This window comes from Canis lupus, chromosome 5 (genome assembly GCF_003254725.2).
Source record: "Canis lupus dingo isolate Sandy chromosome 5, ASM325472v2, whole genome shotgun sequence".
Classification (NCBI taxonomy): domain Eukaryota; kingdom Metazoa; phylum Chordata; class Mammalia; order Carnivora; family Canidae; genus Canis; species Canis lupus.
The window spans coordinates 81,349,306-81,363,445 of NC_064247.1; the positions used below are offsets into that span (position 1 = coordinate 81,349,306).

At 38.4% G+C, this 14,140-nt stretch overlaps 1 protein-coding gene across 10 annotated transcripts in view; it reads right to left on the reverse strand.

The window, feature by feature from the left end:
- The window catches only part of NFATC3 (nuclear factor of activated T cells 3), a 139,753-nt gene that overhangs the window by 59,942 nt on the left and 65,671 nt on the right, over positions 1 to 14,140 (reverse strand). For 9 of the 10 annotated variants that reach the window (XR_003127675.3, XR_007410512.1, XR_007410513.1 and 6 more), the window contains one exon: positions 6,574 to 6,773. Coding sequence is in view for 6 of the 10 variants with exons in the window: in XM_025426615.3 (XP_025282400.1) it covers positions 6,574 to 6,773 (200 nt within the window). In the remaining 4 variants the exon portion in view is untranslated. Of the gene's footprint in view, positions 1 to 3,232; positions 6,533 to 6,573; positions 6,774 to 14,140 lie in introns of those variants that run through there. The other variant, XM_049109640.1, reaches the window with a different exon arrangement.

A 14,140-nucleotide genomic window follows, 5' to 3' on the forward strand; every position in this document is an offset into this window, starting at 1 on the left:
TCAACCGCTGAGCCACGCAAGCATCCCAATAATCAACATTCTAGTTAAAGTTTACTCTCTCTTATGGTATTCCTTTTCATTCTTTTGCTTTATCTACCAACAGTCCCAACTCTAGTGTTCACTGCCTGGAGGCTGCACCAGTTGCTATGAGGACAGTATGTGTTATAGAACTAGGTAATCAAGGTAAAAACCAGTAAAGCACAAGAAAGAATTCCAAAAGGATGAATATTTTCATTTTCAGAAAGACAAAGGAGAAGAAATTTCCAAAAAAAAGGAAACACTTTTGAAAGTAAGTATTTGCCATTTATGGATAATAATTATATTTAATATTAAACATCTGCATTTTATTTCTTCTTAAAGGTTTTATTTATTTATTCATGAGACACACAGAGAGAAGCAGAGAAATAGGCAGAGGGAGAAGCAGGCTCCCTGTGAGTAGCCTGATGCGGAACTCGATCCCAGGCCCTGGGATCACTAGCTGAGCCAAAGGCAGAGGTTCAACTACTGAGCCACCCAGGCACCCAAACCTTGTACTTTAGATCAAAGCAGTACTGATCAAATTATATCAGGTAGTGATTATTCATGTTAATATGCCAACGTGAGTCTTTAAGGGGAAATACCAGAGATCATCCATTGTATTGAGTTTTGAGGGAAGTTTTATTTTTTTGTTCATTCATTCATTGTAAACTCTATCCTCATCACGGGGCTCAAACTCAGAACCCTGGAATCAAGAGATCAAGAGTCACATGCTCTACTGACTGAGCCACTCATGACCCCTGGGAAGGTAGTTTATCAGAGACCTAAGTATCTAGAAGAAGGTTCGGAAGTTTGGAATAAGAATATGAAAAATGACAATCTTAAAACTTTGGGTAAGAAATATACAGAGAAATAAAAACTATTAATTCTGTTTAAAAGTATGACTATATTTTATTTATATCAGGGTTTTTATTAAGTTTTTTCTTTTTTTCTTTTGAGAGAGAGCAGCACAAGCAGGGAGAGGGTGTAGAGGGAGACTGATAAGAGAAGACTCTGCTTAGGGTGTAGCCTGACATGGGGTTTGATCTCCCCACCCTGAGATCACCTGAGCAGAAATCAAAAGTTGGAGGCTTAACTATCTGAGCTACCGAGGCACCTCCCAAGTATAACTATATTTTAGATCAGAGTACAAAGCTGCCATATCCATATGCATCTAGTTTTAAAAACAAGGAGTTACAAATAGGATAAGGCAATGAATACTGGCATCCTATATTTAAAGTACCTTGTAGGGTGGCTTACAGCAATGGGTTAGTATAATGGTCTTAAATAAAGGGTCTTATACATCCAAGATAGTATTGACATGACCATGACTGTGAGACAATAGGCAAAACAAAGAGGACTATCTACCAACCTTCTCCCATCTTACTGCTTTTAGAGTCATTGAATACATACCTATAACTCACTTATGCATAAATTACTTTGAACAATGGTCTTATCTATCATTCATAAATTTTTTATCTACCATTATGTGACACTACACTACATTCAGTAACTGTAGCTTATCCTTATAATTAGTTGTTACATAAAAAAGGCTCATTCATCATTAGCTACTCTATTATCTAAGATACATGGAAGAGTTTCCTTAGGTTTGGGTAGCTTCCAAGTTGGTTCTTCTGTTTTATTTTGTTTTTAAGATTTATTTATTTGACAGAGAGAAAGAGAGAAAGAGAATCTCAAGCAGACACCCCACTGAGCATGGAGCCTGACGCAGGCCTCAATCTCAACCAAGAACATGAACTGAGCGAAAATCAAGAGTTAGATGCTTAACCAACTGAGTCACCAAGGCACCCCTCCTAGCTACTTATTTGATATGTGAAGCTTTCCCAATTTCTTGAAAATTTTAGAAACTTCTATACTCTTTTAATTTTTTTTTAAATTTTATTTGAGAAAGAGATCATGAGCAGGGGGGAAGGGCAGAAGGAGAAGCAGACACCCTGCTAAGCAGGGAGGCTGATATGGGTGGGACTCCATCCCAGGGCCTTGGGATCATGACCCAAGCCCAAGGCAAATGCTCAGCCGACTCAATCACCCAGGTACCCACACTTTCTTCTTTAATTTATTGATTTATACATTATTTTTAGAAAGGATGAGGGATTTTACAATATAAATACAAATAAGGTCAAGGAAAAATAGAAAAAAATTTAAATAGAAGGAACAGCAAATGTATTCCAAATCTAGGGTTATACAAATTACTAGAATTACTATAACTGAACTTGACTGTGAACTTCTGGAAGCCAAGGCAAAAAAATAAATGTGATAAAGTTTTTATAGGTCTCTCCTTGTTGGGTAAAGCAAAATCTATCATGTTATCAGGAAATACCGGCTTTTCCCCTTTATTTATTTATTTTTAAGATTTTATTTATTTATTCATGAGAGACACACAGAGAGAGAGAGGCAGACACAGGCAGAGGGAGAAGCAGGCTCCATGAAGGGAGCCTGACAAGGGACTCAATTCCAGGACTCCAGGATCACACCCTGGGCCAAAGGCAGGTGCTAAACCACTGAGCCACCTGGGCTGCCCCAGCTTTTCCCCTTTAACTTGAAAAGTTTCTGTGGGTATGTATATGTGACTAACCTAAGAGACAGTACTTTAATACTGTTTTTTCAGATTATGAAGTTATTCATATATTTCTTTTTTTTTCTTTTTGTTTTTGGTGTAAAGTTATTCATATATTTCTTAATCCTTCAAAGTTAAAAGGCATAAGAAGCTTCTGGTAACTTTCTATTTAACTAGATTCAAGTCTAGTGCCTGTAATATCCAGAAGAATGAATGTGGTAACATGGCCTGTAAACTATCTTGTAGGGATCAGTTTTATGAGTTCTTAAAAAAAGATGGTTCAAAACTGTTTTATTTTTATTTTTAGATTCAAGATACTTTTTATTAGACACCTGTTGTTTCTTTCTTATTTTTTTATTGGAGTTCAATTTCCCAACATATAGCATACCCAGGTGCTCATCCTGTCAAGTGCCCCCCTCAGTGCCTGTCACCCAGTCCCCCCGTCCCCCCACCCACCTCGCTTTCCACTACCCCTTGTTTGTTTCCCAGAGTTAGGAGTCTCTCATGTTCTGTCATCCTCACTGATATTTTCACTCCTTTCCCCTTTATTCCCTTTCACTATTTTTTATATTCCCCAAATGAATGAGACTATATAATGTTTGTACTTCTCCGATTGACTTATTTCACTCAGCATAATACCTGCCAGTTCCATCCACATCGAAGCAAATGGTGGGTGTTTGTCATTTCTAATGGCTGAGGAATATTCCATTGTATACATAGACCACAGCTTCTTTATCCATTCATCTGTTGATGGACACCGAGGCTCCTTCCACAGTTTGGCTATTGGGAACGTTGCTGCTATAAACATTGGGGTGCAGATGTCCTGGCATTTCACTGCATCTGTATCTTTGGGGTAAATCCCCAGCAGTGCAATTGCTGGGTCGTAGGGCAGCTCTATTTTTAACTCTTTGAGGAATCTCCACACAGTTTTCCAGAGTGGCTGCACCAGTTCACATTCCCACCAACAGTGCAAGAGGGTTCCCCTCTCTCCACATCCTCTCCAACATTTGTTGTTTACTGTCCTGTTAATTTTCCCCATTCTCACTGGTGTGAGCTGGTATCTCATTGTGGTTTTGATTTGTATTTCCCTGATGGCTAGTGATGAGGAGCATTTTCCCATGTGCTTGTTGGCCATGTCTATGTCTTCCTCTGTGAGATTTCTGTTCATGTCTTTTGCCCATTTCATGATTGGATTGTTTCTTTCTTTGCTGTTGAGTTTAATAAATTCTTTATAGATCTTGAGTACTAGGCCCTTTATCTGATACGTCATTTGCAAATATCTTCTCCCATTCTGTAGGTTGTCTTTGAGTTTTGTTGACTGTTTCTTTTGCTGGGCAGAAGCTTTTTATCCTGATTAAGTCCCATAATTCATTTTTGCTTTTGTTTCCCTTGCCTTCATAGATGTATCTTGCAAGAAGTTACTGTGGCTGAGTTCAAAAAGGGTGTTGCCTGTGTTCTCCTCTAGGAGTTTGATGGATTCTTGTCTCACATTTAGATCTTTCATCCATTTTGAGTTTATCTTTGTGTATGGTGTAAGAGAATGGTCTAGTTTCATTCTTTTGCATGTGGCTGTTCAATTTTCCCAGCACCATTTATTGAAGAGACTGTCTTTTTTTCCAGTGGATAGTCTTTCCTGCTTTGTCGAATTTATTAGTTGACCATAGAGTTGAGGGGCCATTTCTAGATTCTCTATTCAAAACTGTTTTAAATTCACCCTGGCAGCTACTGCAACTGTTTAGTCATACGCTTTTGATGCCAAATGAAAAAGTAATATTCCAGAATAAAAGGGAAGAAGTCTACATGCATGCATTCTCATTCAGTTCTCATTGACCACCTCACCTTATTTGAAAATGTGTCAAATAGGATGTCTGGAGGCAGAGAACTGAGTTGGGTTCTTGCGTACTGTCTATGTGAACAAAGTAGATAAAAATAAGGTTTTATCTCAATTTATATTAACTTGTCTTTTCTGGTAAGAAGTAGGTAATAAGAAAAAAGAAGTAGGTAAACACATAAATTCTTTCTTTTCCTCGTCCCCTTTTTAAAAAGATTTTATTAATTTTAGAGAAAGCATGTGTACATGGAGAGGCGCAGAGGAAAAAGGACAAGCAAATTCTGCACTGTGTGTGGAGTCCAATGTGGGGCTCGATCCCATGACCAAAGCTGAAATCAAGAACTGGACACTAAACTGAATGAGCCACCCAGGCACCCCAAGATAAGTTATTTCTTAAGGCAATTCTTATTTTATAATGATAGAATTATATCACAAATTGCTATGCCTTCAAGGGTATATTCGGTTCACTCAAAAAGTTATTTAAATATGAATTTAAAGGAAGAGAGCTAGAGACCAAAATCTTATTTTATATAACTGTTATTACAATAATAGCCTGGGACAGATGTTACTGCCATTTTAAGAAAGGTCCATAACGTAGTTTGAAACAATCGTGACAAACCTGACTGTAAGTTTCAAACACCTAGTTGTGACAAATTAAAATTAAATTTCCTTTTCCGGGCAGCCCTGGTGGTTCAGCGGTTTAGCGCCGCCTTCAGCATGCGTTGTGATCCTGGAGACCCGAGATCGAGTCCCATGTCAGGCCTGCATGGAGCCTGCTTCTCCCTCTGCCTGTGTCTCTGCCTCTCTCTCTCTCTGTGATGAATAAATAAATAAAATCTTAAAAAAATAATAAAAATAAAAAAATAAATTTCTTTTTCCTCTTTTTTTCTTGGTAATAGGTCCCTATGTTGTTAGAGGTAGTAATATACTCAGGTAAAAACAAAACAAAACAAAAATCCCAGATGTTTCTTGTATATATACAAGGATGAATAATGAGATGTGTTGCATAGGTTTCTGTAACAAGCTCTTTAAAGTGGCTAACTCGGGGATCCCTGGGTGGCTCAGCGGTTTGGCGCCTGCCTTTGGCCCAGGGCGCGATCCTGGAGTCCCGGGATCGAGTCCCACATCGGGCTCCTGGCATGGAGCCTGCTTCTCTCTCTGCCTGTGTCTCTGCCTCTCTCTCTCTCTCTCTCTCTCTCGCCTGCTTCTCCCTCTCTCTCTCTCTCTCTGTGTCTATCATAAATCAATCAATCAATCAAGCTTTAAAAAAAAATAAAGTGGCTAACTCGGGAGTACCTGGCTGGCTCAGATGGTAGAGCATGCAACACTTGACCTCAGGGTTGTGATTTTAAGCCCCACACAGGGCACAAACTTACTTAAAAAATAAAGAGGCTAACTCAGATGGAAGTTTTCATTTACCCTTCCTCTTATCCCTTCTTCCTTATTCCTTTTGGGACTACAGTTGTGATGGCTAGAGTTCCTGTATCTTGGGGCTAGAAGTTGCGTGTTAAAATAGCAGGGAAGAAAAGACAGAGAGGGGGCCCCCCAATGACTTATGAAGCCGTTGTGTTAGCCCTAAAATGCCTATCTCTGTACCTTTTTTTATGGAATAACAAACGAAGCATCTAATGTTTAAGCAACTGCATTTTCTAACATAAAATCTAACATATAATATCCTGCATATAATCCTAACTTGAACAAAACTCTAAAGGATTCTCATTCCGAAGCTAGCCACCTCATTTTGTTTGGAAACGAGTCAAACAGTATACCTGAAGATAGAGTCAAAGTGTCCTTTAAGGAAATTTAACATTATAATAATTGTACTGCAATTATTACTTTATTGTCTATTCTACTAGACTGCAAGCAACTACAAGAAGTCCATATATATTTTTCTCTATCATTTAACATAATGCTTGGCTGGTATTACATGGTTCATAAACTTTTGGTAAATTGAATTTCTTTTCTGGAAATTTCCTCCTAACCTTATTAGCAAATATACTATGATTACTTACATAGTATTAGTTAATTTAGAACAATGAATATTTCATTTCTGTACTAAAAAAGAATTAAAAAAATATATTTTTTCTGAAAGTTGCTTTATAGAAAAAAAAAAAAAGAACTATCCATTTGAAGGTATTTTTCAAGATACCTGGCTGACATATTGTTTTCAGGAAGAAGGGGAATTTCCAGAACTTTTGTGCTGGCAATTATTATCTCTTGACTTGCAGTAGCAACAGTCTTCCCAGTGATTCGATGGACCTGGTAAAATGCGTGAGGTCGTAAATATCGATCATCTGCTGTTCCAATAAACATCTGTAGATTTATCGGCTTTTCACTATAGCCCAGGAGCTAAGGAGGAAGAAAAAATGGAAAAATACAACTTATTATTCATGTACTTACAATAAGCTTACAATGGTAAGTCTATTATATCTATAACATATATTATTGATACATAAAATGTTATTTCAAAAAGATAATAAGAAAAAGTAATAAGTGAACAATCTTCCAAATTTTAGTTTATGAATTATAGAATGTTGGGATATGTTACAAAGAGATGAGGATTTGGTTGTTTTTTTGTATAAATAGCTAGAACAATAACAATTTTGCAAAGCCTTCTTTGTAGAATGCTGTGAAAAACCAAAATGAATGCTGATTCTGTACTCCATGCAACATTAACTATCCAGACCAGACTTAAAAGACTGGTTACAGAAAGCTCCTCTAATAAGCTCTTAAAATCAGAGACAGTTTGTTTTAGCAGAAAAGAAAAATCTCAAAACCCTATTATGTATGTTACCAACTTAAAATTTCAACTGACTTAACAGGCTGAGCTATTTGACTTTCTCTGGTATTCTTCATTATTGCTGAAGAAAGTGTTGGAGGTAAAAACAGTAACCACAAAAAAGAAGGAAAATAAAAGAAACAGAGCCTGGCACTTAGGGAGACTCCACCTACCCAATCTGATGGCAGAGTAGCACCTGTCTGACCTATTATCATGCAGATAACAATTACAAACTGGAAGAAACATAAAGAGTGACTTGAAAGCATGGAGGGTAACCAAAGAAAGCACTTACTGGAAGCAAACTGACACATTTATGAAGCGAGTAAGGAAAAATGTGTTTCTCATTAAGGCTTTTTACCTGAGAAGGCCACAGACCATGCTTAAACTCCTATAGAAAATCTACGGTCTGAAGGGTCTGAAGAATTAAGGAGAAAATATAGGACAACCACAGCCTCTGGAGAGTAAGAGGGAAATCTAAGAAAGGAGACGGCCAGAGAAGGGAAGCTCCAAAATATACATGTAAGCTTTGCCGGATCCTTTGGTTGACCTGGCAACCATCCACGAATAGGTTAAATCCCAAGAAGTGTAAGGTTAACATAACTGAAATGAGATTATAAACTGCCACCAACCAGAAAGAGAAAGGTTCTGCAGGTTGACTCTAACCAAGTTAAGTGACTGCTTAGTAAGCAAAAAGAAATTCAGCATTCTAAAAAAAAAAAAAAAAAAATCAGCATTCTTTGGGGGTACATTTGGGTGTACATGTGTATCTGTTTTGCTTTTGAGTTGAGAGTTCTTTATATAATCTGAACTATTAATCTCTTACAAATAAATGATTTGCAAATATTCTCTCTCATTCTATAGGTTTTTTCACTTTCTTGGTATTGTGCACAAAAGCTTTTAATTTTTATGGAATCCAATTTATCTATTTTGTCTTTTGTTGCCTGTACTTTTGGTATCATACTTGAGAAACCCATTTCCAAATCCAAAGTCAAGAAGAATTTCCTTGATGCTTTCTTCTAAGAGTTTTATACTCTTAGGTCTTAAATTTAGGACCTTAATCTATTTTTAGTTTATTTTTTATTTTTTTAAAAAGATTTTATTTCTTTATTGATGAGAGACAGAGAGAGAGGCAGAGACATAGACAGAGACACAGGCAGAGGGAGAAGCAGGCTCCATGCAGGGAGGCCAATGCGGGACTCTATCCCGGGACTCCAGGATCACGACCTGAGCCGAAGGCAGGTGCTAAACCGCCGAGCCACTCAGGGATCCCCTATTTTTAGTTTATTTTTGTTTATGATGTAAGGTAAGAGTCCAACTACATTATTTTGCATGTAGATATCCAATTCCCCAGCACTATTTGTTGAAAAGGACTGTCCTTTTCCCCTACTGAATAGTCTTGGCCCCCTACAGAAAATGAATTGACCATATACATAAGAGTTCATTTGGGGGCTTTCAATTCTATTTCATTGGTTTGTTTTTATGCCAGTACTACAGCGTTTTAAATACTGTAGCTTTGTAGTAAGTTACAGGTCAGGATGAGTAAGTCTTCCAAATTTCTTCTTCTTTTTCAGGACTGTTTTGCCCATTTGAGGCCTACTGCAATTACATACAAATCTGAAAATACAGGCAGCCCTGGTGGCCCAACGGTTTAGGGGTGTGATCCTGGAGACCCGGGATCGAGTCCCCACGTCAGGCTCCCTGCATGGAGCCTGCTTCTCTCTCTGCCTGTGTCTCTGCCTCTCTCTCTCTCTATGGCTGTCATGAAAAAATAAAATCTTAAAAAAAAAATCTGAAAATACACTGTCCCATTCAGCAAAAAAGGCTGCTGGAATTTTGGTAGGTATAGCACTGACTCTACAGATTGCTTTGGAATACTACTGATGGCTTAACAATGTTAAGTTTTCCAATCTATAAAAATGGGTATCTTTTTATTCTCCATATACTTATATTTTATTTTTTATCTTATGTTTCCATCTATATTTTTCTTTCAGCAATATTTTATCGTTTTCAGCATACAAATCTTGACACTTCCTTCGCTCAATTTATTCCTAATTCCTTTAGATACTACTGGAACTGCCTTTTAAAATTTCCTCTAAATAAATAAATACATACATACATACATAAATAAATAAATAGAATTTCCTCTTTAGGTTGCTCAACAGTGGTATACAGAAACACAAATATTGATTGTATGTGTTGATCTTCCACCCTGAAATACTCTGTTTATTAGCTCTAGTAGCTTTCTTGTGGATGATTTGAGATTTTCTATGTACAAGAACATCTATGAATACAGTTTTTCCTCTTCCTTTCCAATTCAAATGCCTTTTATTTTACTTCTTTTTATTGTCTAATAGTTCTGACTAGAACTTCTAGTACAAATTTGAACAGCAGTGGTGAAACTGAGCATCCTTGTTCCTAATCTTGAGAAGAAAGCTTTTAGTCTTTTACCATTACTTAAGTATGATGTTAGCTGTAGGCTTTCCCTAAATGACCTTTCGTGGTAAGGAATTTTCCCCCTTTCCTAGATTGTGTATGTGTGTGTGTTTAAATGAAAGGCTGTTAAATTTTGTCAAATGCCTTTTCTGTGTCAACTGAGACGATCACATGGTTTTTTATCCCTTCTATTAATGCAGTGTATTATCTCAACTGATTTTCCTATGTTCGGGCACCTTTTGCATTATGGGGATAAATTCCTCTAGGCAATGCTGTATAATTGTTTTAACGTGCAGTTGGATATGCTTTGTTAGTTTTTTTTTTTTTTTTTTTTTTTTTTTTATTCATGAGAGACACAGAGAGAGAGAGAGAGAGAGAGAGGCAGAGACACAGGCAGAGGGAGAAGTAGGCTCCATGCAGAGAGCCTGACGTGGGACTCGATCCTGGGTCTCCAGGATCACTCCCTGGGCTGAAGGCAGACGCTTAAACATTGAGCCACCCAGGCGTCCCTATGTCTGGGTTTTGTTACACCTTTAGTCTGATACCTCTGCTTTGAGATAGTGGCATCCTTGTACTTGGTTGTTTCACAAGCTTCAGAAAGATCTCTCTCGGTAATCTCCACTCCTACTTTTAGCCACCAAGTGGGAGAAAGATTTGTTCCACAGCTGTTGAAATCCATTAAACCAGCAAGGGAGCGACAAAATATTGGAGGTTGCATAAAGTCTATTTTTTAAGTATACATAGTGGAGGTATCTAGCTCTTCGAGGCAGTAGTGGAGTTTCTGGCACTCTCAAGCACTGTCAGAACAAGTTGTGGACATGAGTCACAGTGTCAGTGATGTTTTCCCTATGGCAGTATTGGGCTGGATGGCTGGACAATGCTCCAAACCACGAAACTTCCAAGCCTCAGATTTTATAATACTCTTTAAAAAAAATTCTGTTTCTGTACTATGGCTTATAAATTAGCTTAACACATGATATCAAATATAAAGTGTCTAGTACAGTGCTATCATGTAGGCAGCGATAAACAAATATTAGCTATTAGTCTGCATCCATGATTCTAGGTATATAATGTAGTCAGAGTTCAAATGTGGTAGAAGGAGTTTTAGTCCACTATGAGGTCTTTCAGGTGAACACTTTACACTCCTGCTTGTCCATTCCCAGATTTATAGTGGAATTTGTAACCAAGCAACATCATCATTGATTATCCTCTCCCCAGGAAACAACATGAAGATTTCTGCCTATTATTGGGTAATATAATTTACTTAGGATGGTTATCAGTACTGTAACATTTACAGAAAAGCAGTTAAAGCCTAGACCACTGCAATGGCCTTATAACTTCTCACTCTTGCTCCCTTACAGCCTATTCACTGTCTGGGAGCCAGAACAAACTTTAACTAGATAATTTCACCTCCTGCTCAGAACTCTAATGGCTTCCTTGCAACATTCAACTAAATCCAAATGCCCTGTGATGATTTATAAGGCCTAAGCGATTTGAACTCTAGCTAACTTGTCTTACCATATCTTACTCCTTTCCCTTCCCCAATCTGCTCTGATTATTCTGCCCTTGTTGCCTGAACCACCTAAGCTCATTCCTAACCTCAAGGCTTTCACATTTAATACTTTATCACTCTGGAATATTCTTCTCTCTGATTTTCATATTACCTCACTCCTTCAGTTCCATACTCAAATGTCAGCTCCTCAGAAAAGATCACCTTACCTAAAATACCTTATCACTATCCCCTTATCCTGTTTCATTATTTTTTATAGTATGGATCACCATGAAAAGTGTGTCACAGGGTCACCTAAGTGGCTCAGTTGGTTAAGTGTGCTATTATTGATTTCTGCTCAGGACATGATCTCAGGGTTTTGAGATCAAGCCCCATGTCAGGCTCTGTGCTCAGCAGGGAGTCTGAGATTCTTTCCCTCCCGCTCCCTTTGCTCCTCACCCAACTCATGCATGTACGCACAATCTCTCTCTAGAAATAAATAATTTTAAAAAAATGTGTTATAGGGGCACTTGGTGGTTCAGTGATTGAGTTTCTGCCTTTGACTCAGGTCATGATCCCGGGGTCCTGGGATCGAGGACAACATCGGGCTTCCTGCAAGGAGCCTGCGAGGAGCCTGCTTCTCCCTCTATGTCTCTGCCTCTCTCTGTGTGTCTCTCATGAATAAATAAAATCTTTTTTTAAAAATGTGTTATACATTTTTTTTAAAGATTGATTGATTTATGAGAGACAGAGAGAGAGAGAGAGAGGCAGGGACACAGGAGGAGGGAGAAGCAGGCTCCATGCTGGGAGCCTGACGTGGGACTCGATCCCGGGACTCCAGGATCTGGCCCTGGGCCAAAGGCAGGCGCTAAACCGCTGAGCCACCCAGGGATCCCCTGTGTTATACATTTATTTATTTAAAAAAAAATATTTTATTTATTTATGCATGAGAGACATAGAGAGAGGCAGGGACACAGGCAGAGGGAGAAGCAGGCTCCATGCAGGGAGCCCGACGTGGGACTCGATCCTGGGTCTCCAGGATCACACCCTGGGCTGAACGCAGCACTAAACCGCTGAGCCACCGGGGCTGCCCTGTGTTATACATTTATTATCTGTTTTCCTCAGTAGCATAAAGTTCCAAAAAGGCAGAAACTCTGTCTTGTTCACTCCTCTACCCCTTCTTCTTTTAACTGAGGATCTATTAGGGAAATATCCATATTGAATAGCAGTGATACTGCTTTAGCCAATACTATATAGATGACAAAAAATAAAGAACAAAGTGGCATGTATTAAACTTTAAGAAATTAGTGAAGACTTTAAAAGGCACTACAAAAAAGAATGTTGGGATGCATATGATAAAAATCAAAGAAGGCTCTATGAAGGAGGGAAAAGACAGAATCATGAAAATCAGCTAAGAGGCTGAAGCACTAAGTACTAACATCATGTGTACTGAAAGTTTAGAGTAGAAGTAAGAACATAATAGAGAATAGAAATGGAAAGGGATGAATACAATAAATCTTTCCCTTTATAAAGAGATTTTTTTAACTGACTATATATAGAATAATAAAGAGAAAGGAAAAAAGAAGCTGTAAGTTCTGAGATTCAGGGGCTCCTGGGCGGCTCAGTTAAGTGTCTGCCTTCAGGTCAGGTCATGATCCCAGGGTCTTAGGATGGAGCCCCCCATTGGCCTCCCTGCTCAGTGGGGAGTCTCCTTCTCCTTGGCTCTCTCCTCTGCCCCTCCCCCACCTAGTCACTAATGTTTTCTCTCTCAAATAAATAACCTCTTAAAAACAAAAGTTCTGAGATTCAGTATCCAAGAGAATGGTGGTATCACTAGCAAAAAAAGTAAACAAGTCAATGATTTAGAACAAGTTTGGGGGAGGGTAATGTTTTCACCGTTAGTCTTAGTATATTCAAAACAACAGTGATACAGCTAGTTGGAAATGTGAGGCTATATAAGATGTATATTCTTTTAGCCAGCCACGTTACTGAACAATAAACACAATGCTTTGCTATCTATTTTGATAACAAAATAATACAATCTATTGTGCCTTAAAAGGATGACGTTTGAAATCTATTTTTCTTTTGTTTTGACATAAGCATGCACTATGAAAGTTCCAGTATAGCAATACTCTGAGGACTTGAAATACACCGAGTTTTAACTGCAACACTGTGATTTGCAGTGTCCTAAGTGAAGTGTGAAGTGACGTATCACCTATGTTCTTTTTCTTTTTTAAAGATTTTATTTAGGGCAGCCCAGGTGGCTCAGCGGTTTGGCGCCTGCCTTCAGCCTGGGATGTGATCCTGGAGACCCGGGATCGAGTCCCACGTTGGGCTCCCTGCATGGAGCCTGCTTCACCCTCTGCCTATGTCTCTGCCTTATTCTCTCTCTCTCTTTCTGTCTCTCATGAATAAATAAAATCTTTATTTTTTAAAAACATTTTATTTATTTATTCATAGAGACACAGAGAGAGAGAGAGAGGCAGAGGCACAGGCAGAGGGAGAAGCAGGCTCCATGCAGGAAGCCCGATATGGAACTAGATTCTGGGACTCCAGGATCACGCCCTGAGCCAAAGGCAAATGCTCAACCACTGAGCCACCCAGGCGTCCCCCACCTATGTTCTCTATCTTAACTACTCTGCCATCTTTGCACAACAAAAACAGCCATAGTCAATATATAAATGAATGAGCATGGCAACATGAGTGAGGTACATTACAAGCATTTTATGACAAGGGGCCAGAGACTGAAATTCCTGTCAATGCATGAGATAATTAGTTCTTCCAAGTACAGAACTAGCCTATGTTGCATAGAACTTCAGAATGTCCTGTATATATTTATATATATATATAGAAAAGTTTATGAATTTAGAATCCAACTCCTTAGTATATATAAAAAAAATTGCAGTTTTAATACGTTTAATGAATGTAACTACCATATAAATCGAAGAAAACTTTACCAAGAGTTCATCGTTTCAGAAAATCATGTCATTGCCAGTAATGCTACTCCCTAATGGA